General features: G+C 35.6%; 1 protein-coding gene across 1 annotated transcript; it reads left to right on the top strand.

Annotated features, from left to right (window-relative positions):
- The first annotated feature begins 306 nt into the window (after nucleotides 1-306).
- Nucleotides 307-17,353, top strand: LOC142340533 (importin subunit alpha-8-like). The gene is made up of 7 exons (XM_075391101.1): nucleotides 307-741; nucleotides 1,239-1,837; nucleotides 2,341-2,505; nucleotides 4,162-4,270; nucleotides 4,631-4,776; nucleotides 11,629-11,803; nucleotides 16,806-17,353. The coding sequence occupies exons 1-7, from the start codon at nucleotides 384-386 to the stop codon at nucleotides 16,907-16,909; spliced, it is 1,656 nt and encodes a 551-aa protein (XP_075247216.1). The 5' UTR covers nucleotides 307-383; the 3' UTR covers nucleotides 16,910-17,353.
- The last annotated feature ends 5,257 nt before the right edge of the window (nucleotides 17,354-22,610 follow it).

Genomic DNA, 22,610 nt, shown 5'->3' with positions numbered 1-22,610 from the left:
GCCGAGTGGGAAGTGTTTCTGGCGAGGAAGCGGGAGGTGCATTGTTCGAATTCAGGCGTGGTCAACTATTGCACCCATAAAGAAAAATTTATCTAGGCTACAGCCCCTGAATTAAATTCCCTCGCCTGTCGTTCGAGAGCAATTCTTCCGACATTAGTCGGTTTATGTTTTGTCTGATAAGACACTACCTCATCAAAGACATTGCATACATGGATAAATAACTTTTACAGGCTGAAATAAAGACTGAAAACCCTATGGGACAAATCTGAGTCATCTTCAAATTGTTTCCGACATAATCATATATTTATTCGAGTATTGATTTTTCAGACACGATCTGTATTGTAACTCTCACTTTGATATTTTGAATTTTGATAATATCAACGATGACTGACCAAGAGAACAGATTGAGGAAGTTCAAGAATGTGGGCAAGGATCTCGAGGAGCGTAGGTGCGGTCGACAGGAGAATCAGATCGAGCTCAGAAAGAATAAAAAAGATGAGCAACTGATGAAGCGAAGAAATATTGAGCCAACGTTAGATATAAATGAGCCTCTCAGCCCAGTGCAGTTAAATAATAATGCTGATGAAAAGAATTCTAATGCTGGTGCTCTTATTAGTGAGCCTATCATGTCTCTCGATGAGATTCAAGCCCACATTGACAATGTTTCGGATCCGGTGAGGGTTCTGTCTGCTGTGAGGAGCACAAGACGTCTACTTTCCCGCGAGAGAAACCCACCTATCGGTAAAAACTACGAAATTAATGCGTGGCTGTAAATAGAAGTGTATTATAGCCTGTGATCCTTCAAAAATGGGACCATCGGTATTTATAGAGAGCTAGTTTAGACAAGTTTAACATTTTTTAAAATAAAAAGACGATTGATTAGTCATCTAGAAGAACATCAATTTAATTGAAAAGGAATCTTGATTGGAATAAAATTTTTAAATGAATCATAGTGCTTTTCATAATGCCCCAGGAATGTTTTCTGCACTCTCCTTAATTTCAGTATACAAAACATGTATATCGTCATTGCCTTTTCTAAAGTTAAACAATTGAAGTTGAGTTGACGCTGTAAAAATGACTATTTGTAAGAAAGTTATTGCATTTGGCTAATAGGTCTGTTGAAATCAAAGCATATTATTTTCAACGTGTTCCACTTTGTTTCGAAGAATTTTGTTTTTTCTTAAAAAAAGCTAGTGAAATTCTGGAACAATTCCGCTCTGATATAATTGTGTTGCCAGGTAAAATTATTGACGCCAACTTGATTCCTTCACTGGTGAAATACTTGATGGTCGATGACAACCCGCTTCTGCAGTTCGAGGCAGCCTGGGCAATCACCAACATAGCATCTGGAACCACAGAGCAGACCAAAGCAGTCGTGAAGTCGGGTGCCGTTGAGGCTTTTGTGCATTTGCTAGAGTCAGACCATATGAATGTCGTTGAACAAGCAGTGTGGGCTCTGGGAAACATTGCAGGTGACGGAGCACCTCAAAGAGATCGGGTTACGGAAGCCGGCGCTGTTCCTATTCTAATCAAACTCTCAACGACAGTGTCCAACCTACCAATGTTGCGGAACATCACTTGGACTATCTCAAATCTCTGCAGAAACAAGAACCCCCAGCCCAAAGTTGAAGTAATCCAACAGCTGTTGCCAACTCTGAAGTTATTGTTGGCCAATGATGATCGAGACATTATGACAGATGCTTGCTGGGCCTTGTCATACATTACAGATTCCTCTGACGATAGAATCCAGCTGCCACTCGACCACGGAATTTTGCCTCGATTGGTCCATCTGCTTCATAGTAATGATCCCAGAATTACAACTCCTGCACTGCGAACGGTAAAATGCTCTTCAGAATTTTGGGATTGACATTTGGAGTGACAGAAAATGGAGTTGTTGCAAGAAATTTCTATGCTGAAATGGATGCATGTTGATATGAGAATTAACTGGCAGTTTAAAGACAATTTTCATGTAATTTATTGATTCAAAAGTTTTAACTTTCGACCAATTTAGCGCCTATTAAACTCTTCTAAGCTTCCATTTTGAATCTCCACGAGAAGTATTGTATACTGTAGAAAAAAATGCACAATGATAATAATTTGGTAAAATGGGCCAAATGGGTAGGTAACTTCATTTAGTAGGGGCGCGAGGGGGAGGGGGCTCTTGAATAGTTAAGCGCTTTGGTAGTTCAACATTATGATTTTTAATTATGTTAGCTACCTGAAGAATACTTTTAGCTATAGATGGGGCAATTAATAAGTTGACATCTTGACTTGTCGATCTAAGAATATTATCGGGTTTTTTACCGTAGAGATTTGTGCTGAGATTGTTATCTATTTTAGGTTGGCAACATTGTGACTGGTAATGATCAGCAGACGCAGATGGTGATTGATGAAGGAGGTCTGAATGCTTTCGGAGTGCTCCTGAACCACCAGAAGAACAACATTGTCAAGGAAGCTGCATGGGCGCTCAGTAACATCACTGCTGGAAATACGTCACAGATTCAGGTCGGTAGAAGAACAAGCGATGTGACTTATTCTATTTTTAATTTTTGCAATTATTTAATTCAATATTGAGAGATGAACCAATTAGCGTCTACTTTTTTTCACCTCCATTTATTTAAGCCCATCTAACACCCATCTATCATTTCACCCATCTATCATTTCACCCATCTATCATTTCGCCCATCTATCTTTTCACCCCGCCAGATGAACCAATTAAATTTAATTTAATTAACAATTTCTCCAGAATTGCGAACAGCAATCCAGAAAAGAATGCCAAATGAGCACATTTTCGCTTTTTGAATGGGACCCAGGTTACAATGCTTCAATATTGAGATAAAAACTAAAATTAGAATAACAACACCGGGAAAATAACAGAATTTTACAATGTGTTAACTTACAATGGTAATAAGATTGTTATAAAATAATTTCAACAAACAACAGCACCGATATTGTCAATGTTCGGGAAAGTTTAGATAGTCAAAGTTTAGATTTTGATTATAAGTTTGCAGAAATTTTTGAGCTTGTAATTAATCAGCGTATGTAATTAAGCAGCTTGTAAGTATATCAGCGTGTGCTTTGTATTTGGATATAGAAATATCGGATGCTTTAATGTTCAATGTTACCTGAACATTCAGGCTAAAAGTTTAGGTAAAATTAATATAATGATAATAATACGTTTTCTGGTGCATAAGATATCAAAACACTGACTTTAATCACAGTGAAGTCAAACGCTATAAGGCATTCGAAAATATGAGAAAACCTACACCAGCGAGAGCACTATTAAAAAACGCTTTTGAATTTCGATTGCATACATTTTCATGAACAATCAGTCGTGTGCAGTTCAGAAGACTACAGTAGTTTTTTATTTAATGTTTCATAAGTGAAACGCTAATTCAATTAATTCGTATAGTACTTATTTAATTGTATTAATTAATTGAATCAATTCGAAAAAAAATATGATGTAATAGATCACCTTAGATCAGCAGATCCGTTCCCAAGTGTCTGTTAATCTCAATCTTGGTATCCAAATACCAATCAGCGTTTAAATTTCAAATTGAATGCAAGCAATTTCCATATGCCTTCGAACTGATCATATCATTTTGCTCAATTTTAGTTGATAATTTTTATTTCAATGCAAATCAAATTATTAGTCGGTAAAGTAGATTATTTTTAAGCTGGAAGCGCTTGGTATCATGTGTCTGCCCTTAAAAATATCTCGAACTTTCTCGACAAATGCTTTGCTTAATATGGGAAGAGTAATCCAGCCCATCTTTAGATATTTTGCAAATCATTTGTCGACAAAGTTCGGGAGATAAATTATAAAGAGAGAAAACCGTTGATATTAAGAAATTTCAGCTTAAAAATAATCTGTTCCATTGAAATAGTTTGATTTTTAATTGCCATCGAACGAATTTCGAAGCAATTATTGAAAACGTGTCTTTTTTGTGCAAAATTTTTGCTTGACCGTTTTTCCGCTTTTGTTCTAGAATATTTTTTGACTTCTCGATTGACTTTTTCACGCTTGTCTTCTTTATTGTTGAGTGATTTCAATTGCTCTCACTCTGAAGTCAAGTTGACTTTAGTTGGTTTATGTTTCTTTAAGAAGCAAATTATTAAATAAAACGGTTTAAATTGGACACGATCGTTCTCCGTTGATAGGCTTTCCTGGACGCTGGTCTGTTGACACCTGTGATCGAAGTGCTGAAGGGACGCGACTTCAAGAGTCAGAAAGAGGCAGCGTGGGTTATCACCAATCTCTCAACAGGAGGTACGTTGTGGTCAGCCGAGATAGGGAATTTCATCGGGAGGGAACTCCGATGAAGTTGAATTAGAGATAAGAGACAGAACATGTAATTTCAACATGTCTTGCAGTAAAAAAAATCCTGCAAAGTGATCTCCAATAAGTATTCCATCAATTTGGATTTGTTATTTGAATATTTATATAAAGGCTTTGTTTCTTTTTAATTCGTGACTGATTTGAGCGATGTCATTTGACCTCAATGTGATTAATTGACGGACTGGTGGTAACAATTGTTCCTGCTCAATTGTTCTGTAGTTAAAAAAACGTATAGAAGCAATTCTATTGCTGAATTTTGTATTTAACGAGTAGTTGATGGGCTGTGTTTAGGCGAAGTGCAGCAAATTTTACAGCCCGTGCAGGCTAACGTTATGGAACCCTATGGTCAGCTTCTGGACTGTCAGGATGTGAAGATTGTTCAGATGGTACTCGAGGGACTGAGGAACTTCCTAATGGCTGCTAAGCAAATCAATCAGGTCAGGTTCTTCTCATAACATGGAAAGAATAACCAAACCAGAAGGGCTGTCGCTGAGAATTACATAAAACATACAAAATTTTGATTCTTTGCAAAATGATAACCTACCTTGCATCGAAGCATGGACGCTTTGTTGATTTAACGGGAAAAACCCACGAGAAATTAGACTGATAATGTTTTGCATTATTGAAGAATGCATCATAATCAAGAAGCGACGATAGTTACCTGGCCACCCTCAGATTAATTCAGCTTAATTAATTTTAAGTTTTAGGAGGCATAAAGGCCTTCCACCATATTCAAAACTTTGTACATTTGAAAATTCCGGAATCTCATTTATTAATAACTGCGATGGCTGAGTGGAGCTATTGGTGACGTTGAGTTACGCTATTAGAGTTGTGTGAGGGACGTATTTTTCTTTCAGAGGGTGCAGTTCTGCAAAACATTGCACGTATTGTCATTATTTTTTATTGTGATTTCAATACAGAAGTCTGAATCATTGCAGACATCACAGCAATTATAAGAGAAACACCATTTTTTTTAAGAAAAACATTTTTTTTTGGTTCTTATTGTTTTCTGTCACAGCCATTTTCTGGCATTATGCCAGCTATGTTCTATCTAATTATTAACTACCCGCGTCTTCTCAGCCTGCTAATAGTGTGCTGCTAATGTTTGTTAGTGCAAAAGAAATTGTAATTTATTGGAGCTCTTTATTAAGTTTTCAGATTTTTTTAATGACGAGATAGACAGGTAAAGCCGGGTGAGTTTTATGCTAATTTGGAGGTTTTTTTGCTGATTTGCGGGTTTTTAGGCTAATTTTGCAAATTTTTGCCATTTGTTTTTATTCCATTGATTGTGGATTTGAAACGTGACTTTTGGCCAAAGGAATTTTTAGGTTCCATTTGAACACAGTTTTGTTGATATAAAACAGCATTTTCGTTGTGAAATATGACCGAAAATCGAGAAATGTTATGCATTTTTTACCAATTTCTTGTTTTTCAGTTTTTCTTTAGAATAGCGAATTTTCGTGAGCCTATCAATGCTTGCAAATTGTGCGAGAATTTCAATGTTTTCAGTTGCATAGAGGAAAGTTATTCGTTTTTGGGGCACTTGTTTTATCTGAAAAGTTAGCGATTAAATTTGTCTTTTTTGTAGTTCAATTGGGTTTTAGGGCTAGTTTTTTTGATTGCTCTTAAACGAAGTTTGTAGCAATTATATTAGTCCTGTTGGTCTTTTTTTATGCGATTTTTCGCTTGACCGATTTTTCGTCTGACGCTTTTGACTTTTCGTCCTCAAAAACGGGATAAACAGGTAGCGCCCAGCGGGCATCAACTGATCTTAGAGCCTTTCAGCTCTGTTTCAGCTCAAACTGTTTTGGAGACTTATAATTATGGTGTGAAGAGCGGTTCTTAGAGGTTGAAGACCCCTCCCCCCCCCCCAACTGTTGACCCCCCCCCACTATTGCCCCCACCCCCCCCACCGCGCTGTTGCCCCCACCCGACTGTTGCCACCCCCATGAGAAACCCCCTCTCCCCATGGCTAGTGACTGACGAACAACCGCTCGCTAAAAACACGCAAATTTATACAAATTTTCACAATTTTCAAGCTTTTTGAAAATTTTTGTCCTTTTTGTAAAATTTTGTCAAATTTTTGAGTTTTATCAACCCTAGATGTCAAGGAAACCACTCTATGGTTTGATAATAGGTTACTGCACAGTTTCTAGTGGTAATGGAATGGTTTCAACATTTCAACTTCGCGAATTATTGCAATTTTTGGAAAAAAACTTGCAAATTTTTTCAAGGTTTTTGAAAATTTTTGTCGGTTTTCAGGCTTATCCAGCCTCAAGAGACCAGGAGCCTCCCCTAGGGTTTAATGACAGATTACTCTATAGGTTCTAGACGTAATGGAATTTTTTTCAAGAATTTAACATCACGAATTTTAGCATTTTTTTTGAAAAAAATAGAATTTTAAAAATTTTTTAAAACATTTTTTGTCAGTGTTCAAGATTTTTCAGCCTCAGGGTTCAGAAAACCTGCTTAAGGTTTTGATAAAATGTGGCTGCATAATTTTTAGTGGTAATGGAATGGTTTTCAACTTTTTAATATCACAATTTTATCGATTTGTTTTTATAATACAATTTTTGTCATTTTGTAGGTTTACCAGCCTTAAGAGCCAAGGAAACTCCTCTAGAGTTTGATAGCAAGTTTTTGTATAGTTTCTAGATGCAATGGAGTTTTTTGAGATTTTAACATTTAACGAGTTTTAGCATTTTTTTTGAAAAATGTTTGGCAATCATGTTTTTTTGAAATTGTCGTTTTGTAAAGGTTTTCCCAGCCTCAAGAGCCAAGTAGCCTCCTTCGAGGTTTGATACTAAGCTGCTGCTTAGTTTCAAGAGTTAAAGGAATGGTTATCCTTGTTTTAATGACTTGAGTTTTAGACATTTTTTAATAAATTTTGAAAAATTTTTGAAAAAATTTGATCATTTTCCAATTGTATGGATCTTTGAGCCAGTGAAACTGTTTAAGGCTTGAAATAGGCATACTAGTTGGTCTCTTGAGACAGTGCAATGGTGTTCTGAAGATATTAATATCACGAATTTTAGCAAGACTTTGTAAAAATTTGCAATTGTTTTTAAAATTTTTGAATTTGTCTTTCTGAGTTTAACGATCACTACTGGCCAACGAAGCTTGTAGATGAAGCTTGCCAAGTCTTGCAGATGGATTACATGACAAAAATCCAGAGACAAAAAATGTTTTTGATTATTTTCTTCACTGCGAAATGTGGAAACTTTGGAATTTTGCACTTCCAGTTTTTTTCTATGATTTAGTTACTAACAAGTTTAGAAAACTTGAAGTTGTAGAATCGAATCTCGTCATGGAAAAAATTCCTAGCTCTCTCTCGCTCTCTCTGTGTTGGCTGGCGTTTATTTCTTTCTCCTTCTCGCTCACGTTTAATCTCTCTCTCTCTCTCTCTCTCTCTCTCTCCTTAATTCTTTTGTTGATGCCGCACTTCAGCGGCTGTTATGTGGCGTGATGTCATCGTCTGTTACCCTAATCTCAGGCCCCTTCAATCAAGCTAAAGCTAAACTCACTAAACAGTGGCTAGGTTCTGACAAAGCCAGCCGCTCGCCGGTCGTTTGAGAGCAAATCGCCCGACGTTAGTCGGTTATGTTTCTGGTTGTATAATTTTTTAAAAAAATTATGGGTGGTTTTGGTTGGTACTGATTTATGGTTTGGGTAGTTCTCTTGTTAGAGGCGACTCTTCGTGAAGTTTCCGGAATTCTTCGGCTATGTTTTGTCGAACTTTGTCAATGTTTCGCTTTACCTACGTTCTGTTTCGCTTTACCTTGATTCACGGCTTGCTCACGGCTTCTTTTGACTTTTCTGGGCTGTTTTTTTGCTCCTCTGCCCATAGTGCTTTTAGACAGCAGTTGCTAATTAAAGCAGCCTGATAGGAACAGATTTAGTTATTTAGATAAACCCACACAGACAAGTTTTAGAGGTCGGGTACTTCAACTCTTTTCTAATCACTCCAGGTATAATGTTGCCAGGTATAATGTTACCAGGTAACCAGGTATAATGTTACCAGGTATAATGTTACCAGGTATAATGTTACCAGGTATAATGTTACCAGTTATAATGTTACCAAGCAATACCTGTATTCTCTGATTGTGAATCAAGTGTAGCTACAAAATCCATTCAAAGTTGCTCCCACCTTAAAGATATTTTTCAGGTGCCACAATTAGTTTCATTTTTTTATCTTTCAATCCCAATCGGATTTTTGGGAATTAATGGTGGATATTTTCCGGCAGTGGAATTAATGGTGGATATTTGCCGGATGTATTTTAGCATACTTGAATTACCATATTCTATTAATTGCGTGCTTGGTGTGTTATCTGACTGCAGTAGTGTAGAATTGAACCTATAATTCTAATTTATTTTAATGATTACACGGTTGAAAAAGGGGCAAGCAATATATTATTGATCGCCAAACGCACTCCCATAAATCAGCACACATATGAAACTATCTCTGGCTTTCGATTTGAAGAAGTGGGTTGGACTTGAACTATAGCAAAACTGGCTGAGCTTTCTTTTATTAATTGCACGCAGTTCATAGCAATTATTGTAAACGTGTGTGTCTTTTTTTATGCAAAATTTTCGCTTGACGGTTTTGACTTTTCGAGTGACTTTTACGCCCTTGACTTTTTGCATTTCGCGTGATCTAAAATTCTCTCTCAATCACAATTTCAAGCAACTGAACTCAATTGGCGGCAATTTAATACTAAGAGTCAAATAAAAAATGCGCCGAAACTGGTGTCATTTTTTTTACTTTAAATCTTAATAGTGGTATATGTTAACCTCTAATGTGGTTATTTGAAGCCCACTATAGAACTTCTTAGTCCCATTTAGGCTACCCCTCCCCCCCCCCCCCCCACCGACTGAAGCAAGCTGCAATTGATTAGAGCTCCCACTAGTCGTTCAAGAGCAATTCTTCCGACGTTTAGTCGGTTATGTTTAATTTATTTGGTTTTTAATAGCCTCCGTCAGCCTCCCAAACGGCTATTATTTAGGCGCTCTCCTTTTTTTTCAATTCGCTTTGCCTTTTGATCCCGTATTTCGTTTTACATAAGTCACGATTTTCACGTTTGACTTTTGACGTACCTCACTCACTGTTTCCATTGAATGAGTGAGGTGTTTCCACGGTTTTAAAAGCCATTCACTCAATGAATTACGCAAGATAGTGAATACAGTCAAGGTCAAAAGAGCAAAATCAAAAGAGGTGAGATAAACTGATAAAGCCCGGTCATTAAGGCATTGAGAATTAGGTTATCAAAGTTCATTGGAGTGTTTAATTGCTCTTGAACGAAGTTCATAGCAATTATTGTAAACGTGTGTGTCTTTTTTATGCAAAGTTTTCGCTGGACAATTTTGACTTTTCGAATGACTTTTACGCCCATGACTTTTTCGTGTTCTAAAATTCCCTCTCAATCAATATTTCAAGCAGCTGAACTCAATTGGCGGCAATTTAATACTAAAAGTCAGATAAAAAGTGCGCCAAAATTGGTGCCATTTTCTACTTTATATCTTAATAGTGGTATATGTTAACCTCTAATGTGTTTATTTGAAGCCCACTGTTGAACTTCTTAGTCCAATTTAGGCTCCCTTCCCTCCTTCCTCCCGCCCGCCCGACTGAAGCAGGCTGCAATTGATTAGAGCTCCCATTAGTCGTTCGAGAGTAATTCTTCCGACGTTTAGTCGGTTATGTTTCCTAGCTGAAATTGGTTATAAGCTTTTTAGTTTTCAGTTCAGAAGCTGTATTAAGTATAGTTTATAATCCGACCGATAATGCTTGTCGAATTAGAACACTTTTTGACACAAAAAAATAGAAAAAATTTGGTGAATTTATCTCTTTTTTCTTTTTCGGTTTTAATCCCGATGTGCAGCTATTATCCGGTAATTTTCCGGCTATATTAGTAATTGGAAATCATATTAGTTCTGTGTTCTTTTGCAATTTTGCTTGACGGATTTTTCGTCTGACCTTTCTAACTTTTCGCCCTCAATAACAGGATAAACGGGCAAAGCCAGGAGGGTATTAAGTAGATCATCAGCTCTCTTAGAGACTTACGCCTTTCTGGTCTCTATGTCTCCAACTATGCGATTCGCAGATACTGTTTTTGAGGAGACAATTTCATGGTGTGAACGACGGTCATTAACCTAAAATATTAGACTCCCTTAGTCATCCCCGCCACTCTCCTCAGTCGACCCTCCTCTCCAGCTGGGGATTTGCAACCCCCCTCCGTGCATCCAACCCTATCCCCTCCCCCTATCGCTTGACCCCCCCCCCCCCCCCCCACGACCCCTAATTCTAGCGTCACTTAGCCGCAGCTAGCCACTACCGAAACTAACCGCTCGCCTGTCTTTTGAAAGCAATTCGCTCGATGTTTTTCTGATATGTTTAATTTTAATTGCAAAAACTGCCCAACCAAAAAAATTAAAAAATTTCGAGGTGCGTAGGTGCAGATATTTGTCTTGACGGATTTTTAAAAGTTTCTTAGTGAAATAAGCGTAGCCTCTTTTCTGTATATTTCTTTGAATCAATCTTCATATGCTTAACAAGCCGGGTGTTTTTAAATAACGGATTACCTACAATGGATGAAAATTGTTGTCTACAAATCCAGGTGCTAGCTGTTGACAGCCAGATTTGTCTGATAAACAACACTCAACTTGCGTTTTTCTCTTGTTTATCGGAATGTGAGCCATCGGAATGTGAGCCATTAGGGTGCAATTGAGTTTTTGATCTAGTCTATTTTGGCAGGCCTGTGTAAAGAAAAAGCACGTGCGCCTGGGGGCTTAAAAGGTATATGCTCACTAAGCGGGGGGGGGGGGGGTTATCGAAACAGAATAGATCCGAGTTTTGTTAAAATTGGGTTTTAATAATGCCTATTGACAGAATTCGCCAACGTTTAACGGGAAGTGAACTAGTTTTATTTATCATGCGTATATAAGATGATATGAAGATCTGTTCAACTGCTCTCCAAGTGGTAAAAATTACAAACAGTTTAGAAGTCGTCACTTGTTCTATCTAAAATATAGCACCTGTTAATTGATCTCAAAAAGTTCGAAATTTATGAGGATCCCGCTCTTCTTTTTACTCAATTTTTATACCATCGATTCGACTTCAGGAGGCGTGAGGTCCTTCCTAGTAAAATATGCCATCACTTCAAAAAATTGGTTCTGAATTTTTTTAAAGTGATTTCGGCTTGTCATTGAAACTGAAGTGTCCATTATTAAACATTCGGTATATTAAAGAGTGTTCGTGAAAACTGAGATTGAAACCAGGTTGATTGTTTCTGCAGGTGGAGATAATGGCTGATGTGATTGAGGAGAGTCACACTTTGGAGAAGATAGAACAATTGCAGCACCACACTAATGAGGAGATATACAAACAGGCTTATGCTATTCTGGAGGAATTCTTCTCTGAGGACCAAGACTCAGCTGGACTCACAGATGGCACTGCAGCTCATCCAATTAGTAAGTGCAAATTGTTCTTTTAAATCCTGTTTTTAATTACGCTCGAACTAAACTTGAAGCAATTATTGTAAACGTGTCTTTTTTATGCTTGACCATTTTGACATTTCTAACTTTTACTCCCTTGACCTCTTCGTTTTGCGTGATCTAAGTTCTTCCGACGTTGGTCGGTTATGTTTATGAATGAAAACGAATTTCAACCATGGCAGTTATCGTTACATTTTAGTTACTTAAAATTGGATTTTGTGGCATATTTGATAAGCATGCAAGGATTCAAGTATTCATGAAAGTTTATCTTTTTAATTCGGATCTTTTATTTTAAATGCCTCTTTGGTTTTACTCTCACTTTCCTCGTTAGAAAATATTTTTCAGCCAAAATAATTAAATCGCCGTTTGTTTTTAATAGATTCACACTTATGCCGCTTTTAAGTATTCTGTATATTTTGTTGGATTTTGTCACGATAATTTAAGGCTACCCCTGGCTGAGAGGTTGCATGCTCTGTGTGACGTCGGTGTTAGCACTCTTTGGAGCCATTTGTATTATGTACTCAAGCATAATTTGAATTTTTGGCTTTATTTTTTGAAACTTTTTTAACTACTCTCAACCAAAGTTTTGGCAATAGTTTGGGTCCATGCAATTTTGTGCTTGATCGGTTTTCTTCAGTCCATTTGACTTTCCGTTCTCAAAGCAAGGTAAACAGATAGAGCCAGAGGGCACTTAGTCTCTGATCAGTGCTCTTCTAGTCTCTTTTTGTGCATTTCTCCAAAACTGCTGAGTAGGCATAATTCAAGATTAATTTTCGGAAATCAGGACCCCCTATTTTGTTCCTCCTCGGCCCATCTAACCCCTGAGCTTCTCCTTGTGTCCTTACGCTCAGGCTTCTCATTACCAAATCCAACCCGTCGCTAGTCCGTTAAGAAAAATTCGATCGCTGTTGAGTTATTTTTTGGTAGCTATCGATATCAGTAGATGAGCGGAGCTATTATTAGCCTTATCTCGCGCTCAGCAGAAATCTATTACACTCATCTTTGTGTCATATAACCAATTCTTTGGCTAGATGACACGAAGACGACTGAGACAGATTTCTGCTTGTCGAGAGATCTTTTTTTATCATGCCATGTGTTGTGCCAGTAAATATTTGAGTTAAAATCGGTGTTCTGACAGAGTAGTGCATATATCTGGCAGTTTTTGGCCGTTTTTTGTCTACTTGGTTAAATTTTATTCTGTGTGCATTATATTCCCAATTACACTGGACTCAAATACACTGGGTGTTTCAAGGGCAAATTTGGCCCAAATTCTAAATATTTTTTGCTAAATTTTAGTTTTTCAATTTTTGTTTCTTTGCATCTTTGAAAAGACTTATCAGATTCAGTTATTAATTGCTCTTGAACGAAGTTCATAGCAATCATTGTAAACGTGTGTGTCTTAAATGCAAAATTTTTGCTTGACAGTTTTGACTTTCCAAGTGACTTTTAAGCCCTTGACTTTTTACGTTTCGCGTGATCTACAATTCTCTCTCATTCACAATTTCAAGCAGCTGAATTCAATTGGCGGCATATTAATACTACTAAAAGTCAAATGAATAGTGCCATTTTTACTTTAAATCTTAATAGTGGTATGTATTAACTTCTAATGTGGTTATTTGAAGCCCACTATTGAACTTCTTAGTCCCATTTCGGCTCCCCCTCCCTCCCTCCCCCGGGCTGAAGCTGGCTGCAGTTGATTAGAGCTCCCACTAGTTGTTCCAGAGCAATTCTTCCGACGTCTAGTCGGTTATTTTTTAAAGGAATTTTTTAAACACAGATTTCGCATTGCAATCTTGAATTTTTTCTGAAATATATGTTTAATGAATAGCTGCCTCAGCTACTCAGCAGGCTACTATAGCGCTCCTATTTTTGTTTTTTTTTTTTAAAATCCAAAAATTGGTTTGTATAACCAGGTGAAGCTCAGCGGGCATCAAATTTTTGTCGGACCAGTCGAAAATTAAGGTTTGTAAAAGTTGATGAAGGTCTTTTGCAAGACATAATTACTTTTAATGACCCCTTTAAGAGCTACATGTTTTGGTACCCCTAACATAAACACGCAATTTTATACTTGTTTTTATTAATTTCAAGTTTTCAAGTTGTTTTTTCAAATTTTGCGCAATTTTTTCGGTTTTTCAGCCCTAGCTGTCAAAGAAACTCCTCTTTGGTTTTGATGATAGTTTACTGCATATTTTCTAGTGGTAATGAAATGGTTTTCAACATTTGAACTTCACGAGTTGTTGCAATTTTTTTAAATGAAATTCAAGTTTTTGGAAAATTTTTGTCATTGTTTAGCTTTCCCCATTCTTAAGGGGAACCTCAAAGTTTTGGTAATAGGTTACTGCATAGTTTCTGGTTGTAGCGGAATCTTTTTCAAGAATTTAGTATCACGAGATTTAGCCATTTTTGAAAAGCTTAAGTTTTTTCAAATTTTCATCTTGTCATCTTGTCAAAATTATCATCTTGTTTTAAGTGTATCGACCTTTATGAGCCAGTGAAACTATTTATCGCTTGAAATGGGACACTGGATAGTCTCTGTAAATAATGAAATGTTTCTGAAGATATTAATATCACGAATTGTAGCAAGATTTTGATAAAATTTGCAATCGGTTTCAAATTTTTTGACTGACCAACGGAACTTTTTAAAGCCTTGCATATGTGTTACATGACGGAACTCCAGAGTAATAAAGAACGGCTGGCTCTAAATATTTTTTGCGCTGTATAGAAACCTTTAAAATTTTGCATTTATCAGTTTCTTAAAGCAGTTGTCATATTTGTCGTTTATCTGACCTTTAGTGGCAAATCTCATTCAGGGCTTTTGCGTGAGTTAACGAGAGTACTGAATTGTATCAAGTTTGGCCTTCAGGATCGGTTTCAAAAGTTTTAGCAATGATTTTTTTGTTGAGTATATTTGACTTTTTTTAGTTTCTCAACTTTTGAGATTTTGTCTTTTTGCTGGAATTGTTCAATTGATCTGCTGGTCAGGTGCATTAGTTCTGTTTTTCTTTCAATTTTTGGTATTGTATTTCAGGACTTGTCGTGCTATGTTTTTTTACTTCGCCTTACTGAAGTTTTATCGCTTTACCTTAGTTCACAGCTTGTTCAACATTTAGCGTGAAATCTTTTTGACTTCTCTAGAGTAGTTTCGCTTTTTAGTTGCTCTTGAACGTAGTTCATAGCAATTATTGTAAACGTGTGTGTCTTTTTTATGCAAAATTTTCGCTTGACAATTTTGACTTTTCGAGTGATTTTTGCGCCCTTGACTTTTTGCATTTCGCGTGAGCTAAAATTCCCTCGATCACAATTTCAAGCAGCTGAGCTCAATTGGCGGCAATTTTATTTTAAAAGTCAAATGAAAAGTGCGCAGAAACTGGTGTCAGTTTTTACTTTAAATCTTAATAGTGGTATATATTAACCTCTAATGTGGTTATTTGAAGCCCACTATAGAACTTCTTAGTCCCATTTAGGCTCCCCCTCCCCCCCCCCCCGACTGAAGCAGGCTGCAATTGATTAGAGCTCCCACTAGTCGTTCAAGAGCAATTCTTCCGACGTTTAGTCGGTTATGTTCTCTCATTCTACTACAAGTGTTCGTTGACAGCAGTTGCTCAGCAACTCAATTCAATATGAGCAGAGTATCAAAAATGAAATCAGTAGAAACTGGATAATCCAAACCCATAAAGCCCAATTTTGGATGCCCGTTGCTCGAACTTTGTTCTTAGTTACCCTCTTTAATGCCTATTGGTATTGATACTAGCCTATGTGTTGTCTCATTACGAAACAGGAGCATGTTCAGCTCCAAAATGACATCAAAATAGTTCGCATTTTTTAAAATTGTTTATGTACAAAAATCATGTTTTCATTGTTTTTTTCTCTTCTTTCAATCCCAATCTTGGTTATGAGAATCACTATTTTCGGCTATTTTCCGGCAATCTGGCGGGTATGTTTAATATTACATTTGCTTATTATGGTAGCTAAATTTTGAAAATTGAAAGATTTTTTTTCATATAGTGATTTTTTACGCTTCGTGCTTTATTTCATCCATTCGTATGATTATCTAAAAATTTTCCCACATCCAGGTTTTGGTCTTGAGGATTGTATGGTTTTTAATTTTTCCACTGTCTTTCTTGGTAATAAAACTTCTGTATTTTTACAAGAGATTGTATTTATCGCATTCGAAAATTAGATTGCAGGATCGATAAAGAGCAATTTTACATTTTATAGCTACTAATCTGTGCGAGTCTTGTCGTTGCATTAGAACAGTGTGCTTGAAGAAATATCTGTTTGCATTCTGAGTTGTTTCTGGACGACTTCTAAATTTCAGTGGTTAATTTTACAGACGTTCATATTTTTAAAGTTTTCGTTTTTCAAAATTTGTTGATTTTTATGATAATTTGATTTAATCTGTTGTCTTAACTTCTAATAAATTTTTAGTTATTTTTTGAAACGAAGGTCGTATCAATTACATTAGTCCTATTGTTCTCATCTATTGCAATTTTTCGTACTATCGATTTTTCATTTTGTTTCATATTTTGTTTTCGTCTGACCATTTGGCTCTTAAAATGGGATAAACAGTTTAAGACCGTTCGGCAGTTCTCTTAGAGCACTACAGCTCTTCTATTTACAAATTTGTTACTAGTTACTGAAAATGGATGAAACAATGGTGTGAGGAACAGTTTTTGTCGGCTTCGACATCCCAGTTTGTAGAAAAACCTTTCTATGTTTTTGAAGTCCCATTCTTTTCAGTAGCATTATATTAATATTACTAGTATAAGGGACCCTGTTGCAAAATGGGTGCCGAAGTTGATATATTTTACCCCAATTGTTGTGATCAGAAGGATTTAAGCTTGTTGGTGTGCTTCCTAAGTGAAATCGAGAAACTGCCAGGACAGCAAAATCGCGAAAGAACTCTGGGATTAGGAGCTATTTTTTGTCTTGTGAGTTTCAATTTTTGAGTCCGCATATCAAAATCTTACGTTCATAGGTGCCCAAGTACCTGCTGAGCCAGAGTTGACGTCACAGGGAGCTCTCACGTTGTCAACCGGAGGCAACCAAGAAACAGCAGAACATGAACAGTTCAGTTTTTAAATAATTCATTGACCGATGGTCAACATTTGACAAAACACAATCAAATGAAAACAGTGGGAAAACAATTGTCTACGGATCCATAAGAACTTTCAAAAATTTGAAGTGCAATATCTAATCATGTGCAATAATTGTTGCTTTAGTCTTCATATTGCCTATGTAATGTGATCCTTTAAACTACTAAATTGAGTGGTTGATGTTTTATTGATGATTTTGTGCTTTGTTTTTGAGTTGCCGAGTGAGTGCCTTAAATTGTACAGAAATGAGCAATCGGGATTGTGTTCTAATTATAGGAAATTGCTTCCAATGTGCGAGAGTTGATGACTAATAATTGTGATTTGTGTTTTTAATTTGTGCTTTACAACAAAGGGCTAATATTGATAAAAATTATGAGTGGGTTTGTGATTTAAGACAAGATAACACCTAAATTGAATCATTTCAATCTTACATTTTTTCTTATTAATAGCCACACAGCGATAGCTGCGGCTATGATTGGCCTTCTCTTGGTTATTTTACAATTCAAAGAATGGGGCGCTGTCTTTTTTTACGACTCGAAGAGGAGTATTGTAGAAGTCCTTTTTAATCAATTTTATTGGAGTGATTTTTGAAGCTGGAAATGAAACGCGTGAAAAAATGTGGAGTGATTTTTGTGCTGAACAAAAGTGAGGAGCGGAGCGAAAAGAGAGTGGTTATTGTTCATACCGCTGTTTTTGAGAGAGCGAGAAAGTATTGTGTGAAAAAATTTTCTCTAAGCGAGCAAAATTTTTTTGTTCACGTGCGGCTTTTAAAAGCAGGTTTTTTGCAACTTTTGACGGTTTTGAGGTTTGATTATGATATTAAATTAGTTTTAGGCTTGTTTTGATTGGAATTGAAGGTTTCAAGTAGTTAACTTGAGTTTAATGCTGATTTGGAGGTTTTTGATCAGTTTTGTTGATTTTTAGACGAAATTTAATAATTTTTGCCTGTGTTTTTGTTTTAATGCTTCAAGTGGGATTTGAATAGAAGCTTGTTACTTAAGGAATATTCAGATACCAATTGACTTCAGTTTTCTTGGTATTTTAAACCATCTTTTTTGCAGTTTTTCTTTTATTTAAATTTTAGACAAGTTTCTTAGCCTAGTATGACTTGCCCATTGTTTTGCGAGCTTTTCATTGCTCTAATTGCAACGGAACTTTATTCGGTTTTATGTTTCCTTGTACTATTAAAAAAACAAAGTTTTTCTATTTTTTTGTTCAAATTGTGTTTGAATGCCGTTTCTAATCTTCCTTAAATTTTTTATGGCATTTGTGGAGATTCAGGGTTCATAATAGTTGTTTCAGTTGTTAAGTCATAAGTATTGGCAATTTTCTCCTTCGAGTCGTTACCGGAATTCTTCCGGCTATGTTCTTTTTAAGATCTGCTCACACATGTTCATGATTTTTGAAGTCAAATTGGAGTAGTGATTTTGGTCACCGAAACAGGAAGTGGAACGAAAAAGCGAGTCGTTTTGCGGCATAAATTTTTTTTACTCTAATTTTAAAGAAGAGTGAGAAAACAGTGCTTGAACAAAAAGTCGCTTTCTCGCCAGTGGTTTTTTGTTTACATGCGGCAATTTCACATCGATTTTTGCTAAATGGTTTTCCCCAATCCAATCGTAGTTTATTCTGGGCCGAGTTTTTTGTTTGAACCAAATTTTTCTTTCTCGCTATTTTTCTTTTTTGTTCACATGCTGCAATTTTTCATTGATTTTCAGTTTTTTATTAAAATTTTTTTGATCTGATTTTTCAGAAAATGTTTTCGCAATTCATTCATAGTCCGTTTCTGGTCTAATTTTTGTTTAGTCAATGAAAATCTCTGAATTGTACGTCAGTACTTGTCCTGCTACGTTTTTTTTTGTTTCGTCGTCAAGATTTTTGTAACGAGCATATAACGTCACAACCACTTGAAATCTGCTTTTTGTTAATCGTTCATGCAATTTCAACTGAAATGCGTGCGTAACGTCATTTTTCGCTCTTAGTGGAGCGAGTTTCTTTATTCATTTGCGTGATCAATTTTTTGGTCACACTTGACTTACCTCTCTCAAAAATGACTTCCTCACTTTGAAATTGACTTTTATTTACTTTAATTCAAAGAGATTAGGTCAAATGGGTGTGTGTCACTCTAATTTAAGGTTATTAGAGAGCAGCTAATAGAGGCAGCAAAATTTTATACATTTTTTAAAATCAAAATATAACATATCAGCCTGCAATCAAAAGACGAATTATTTTGGTCGGTCTTTTTTTACTGTATTTTTTGAGACTGCAGATCTACGTTGCTATTGCGGCTATTTTCTGGCAATCTGCCAACTATTTTAAGAATAGGTCTTGGAGTAGCGATGATGATGTGTTGTTCTGGTGGACTTACAGAAATTCAAATGGTGGCTGAGGATAATCAAAATTGAATTGAAAAACTTGGAAAAGGGAACAGATTAATCCTATTTTTTGTGCTTGCCTCGTCTCAAATGAAGTTTGTCCAGCGAATCAAATTTCTGGCCCTAATATTGTCGACAGATGAAAAACTACAACAAACTGAAAAAAGTGCATCTTTTTTGTCTGCATTTTTATTAATTACATGACACACTTACAGCAAGACGACGGCTTAAACCAAATTTTCTGAACAACTGCTCTGTAACTGCAGCGTGGGCACTATGCTTGAGAAATAAGCATAGGGGTCAAAATGGCTACACGCAAAATGTTGTGAATGAGGCAAAGGTAGCTGAAACAAAACAAATGTTTGGCAAAAATCCTAAATTACAATCCGAAAAATGAAGCTCTTTTGAACTGAATACAAGCTCATTTAAAAATAAGAGAAATTTTTGTAATTTAAAGCAAGTAACACTTAGGCAATAAAACAAATTTTCAACAAATTAGCTCCCTATTTTTTTTCACTAGTCATTGTGTCATATTTAACTGAAAACATAAGGGAAATCAACTAAGTGTTCAACAGCACACTGAACCTGATTTTCTGAGCAAAGACGCGACAAGCAAAGCAATAATAGAAATTCTCTAATCAAAGCAATCAGCAGACAAAATTCTTTTCTAGCAGAAAGCAAACAGAACAACATGAAAACTGATCGGAACAAGAGCAATACGGTGGAGAACTCAAAAATTCATGGGAACGTGTGGTACCATCGTCTTGATTAACCTTATACCACAAGTTTCAAAGTAAAATATGGGTTTTTAGAACACTGGGGTACTGTCGTTGATTGACATGGCCATAAAAAGACAGCAAAATGTAAAATCCTTAAACTTGAAAAAATATATTTTTGCTGAGAAGCGAGTAATGCTGCAATTCTTAGAGTCTGATGCATAGGAGGTTGAACTGATTCTCGTTTTGTGAAAACATCGAACCGGTAAGCAATGCGACGATTAGACAGAGTACGTTAAGAACGACAAATTAGAGCAGTATTCAAAAAATTAGTGTCCAACTTTATAATTATAGTGTCCAACTTGAACACATTGACTATAAAATGAATCTATTATGTAGGTTATTTTATTCCTCACTACAAAGCAGATAACACCTGGAATTATTCACACTCAGGGAGAGCACCAAAAACAGTCATAGGAAGCTGAAAGTTTCTCCATTGTTTTTCCGAAAAATATAGTTTAATTATTTAAAAAATGGGTAATTTTTTGGTGTTTCAGTTGCAATAATTTTCTATAAAAGCTGTTTTTTTTTAATTTGGGTTAAAATGCAAAGCGAAGCCAAAAAAATGGCGGCTGGAAATTAAACCACTCAAATTTAAGTCTCGCTCATAAATATTGCGAATCAAATTTACCCACTCTATTTACTCTTGTTTATACCATAACTGTTTCGGCGTGTACAGAATCACGCACCCAATTTGGCTGAAAATTGACTGAGAAAAGTAATATTATTTAACAAGATTTGGAAAAAGCGGTTTTGAGCAGAATGCGCCGCGCAACTTTGGGTAGTGAAAATCATATCCACAATAATAGCAAATTCAGCAAATATCGGATCAAAAACCTTACAATATAATTATAAAAAACTGAGACAGAAGCTCACGGGTGAACAAAAGTTTGAAAAATTTAGTTTCAAAATATTTTCCATATTTATCATTTATCTCAAGAATGTGCGCAAAAAAGTATGCTAGCTTTAAACGTTCTTGAAGTTATATAACTATATAACTAGAGAAACGTCAACAAAAAACATTCCTCGATTTATTTCTGACAAATATCGATAAAAATCAATGCATAGTAAAATCTATCAGTTATGATATTACAGATCATTATCCCATTGCTTTTTGTCCAACAAAAATTGATAAAACCCAAGATAAAAGCATCTGAACGTCGTAGTATGTCTATTTTCAGCTACAAAACACTAATTAAAAAACACACAGAGGAATCGGAAAATAACTTAATCATATTTCAGAATAACAATATGGATCAAACTTTCAACGGATTTTGTAATTTTTTACGTTTTTTAGTCGACAAATACCAGCTTTTGGTTGAAATCAAACAAAACAAAAATAGGAAACAATGGGTTACAAATCGATTAAAAACTCCTTTTGGGAAGAGAAACAATGGAAGAACAAAATGTTTGAGAACAAAAAATGACATCGATAAAAATAGATATCTACAACTGAAAAGCAAGAGCACTCAAATAATAACGACGCAAAAAAACTTTCATACAATACAAAATTCACAATTGTGATAGGAACTCAAGGAAATTGTACAAAATCATAAACAAAAAGATAGGCAGGAACAGCAGAGCTGATTTGAGTTATAACATTGTTTTCAAAAATATTGGAACTGATGACCCCAGTACCTTATAGCTGACTATTTCAATGTACACTTTTGTAAGTGTTGCAGATGAAATAGTAAACTAAGTACCTCAAATAAGTTTTCCTTCATCTAATTATAATAATTATAATTCAGCTTTTGGTTGAAATCAAACAAAACAAAAATAGGAAACAATGGGTTTCAAATCGATTAAAAACTCTTTTTGGGAAGAGAAACAATGGAAAAAAAAATGTTTGAGAACAAAAAATGACATCGATAAAAATAGATATCTACAACTGAAAAGCAAGAGCACTCAAATAATAACGACGCAAAAAAATTTTCATACAATACAAAATTCACAATTGTGATAGGAACTCAAGGAAATTGTACAAAATCATAAACAAAAAGATAGGCAGGAACAGCAGAGATGATTTGAGTTATAACATTTTTTTCAAAAATATTGGAACTGATGACCCCAGTACCTTATAGCTGACTATTTCAATGTACTTTTGTAAATGTTGCAGATGAAATAGTAAACTAAGTACCTCAAATAAGTTTTCCTTCATCTAATTATAATGAAGAACAATCTATGATGCTATATGAGACAAATGTGGTAGAAGTCCTCTCTCAAGTAGCAAGCCTACAATTTTTTTTGCATGGTGTGGATCTGATCACTAACACTAACAAGAGATTTGACCAAATTTTAGCGCCATTTTTAGTTAATTATATCAACGAATTTTTTTTGAGCGGAGTTTTCCAGAACAGTCTAAAACAAGCAATTATCCAACCGCTTTTTAAAAATGATGTCAATAACTATCGACCAATTTCGATTTTGCTGTCTTTTGGGAAAATCTTTGAAAAAATTATGAAAATCAAATTTATCGACTACATTGAGAAATTCAAAATTCTTGGTGAAAATCAGTTGGGTTTCCGCAGTCAAAGATCAA

The sequence above is a fragment of the Convolutriloba macropyga genome, chromosome 6, assembly GCF_964194025.1.
Source record: "Convolutriloba macropyga chromosome 6, txConMacr16.3, whole genome shotgun sequence".
Taxonomy (NCBI): Eukaryota; Metazoa; Xenacoelomorpha; order Acoela; family Convolutidae; genus Convolutriloba; species Convolutriloba macropyga.
Note: the sequence above shows the minus strand (reverse complement) of the source record. Positions and strands in the feature narration are given on the sequence as shown.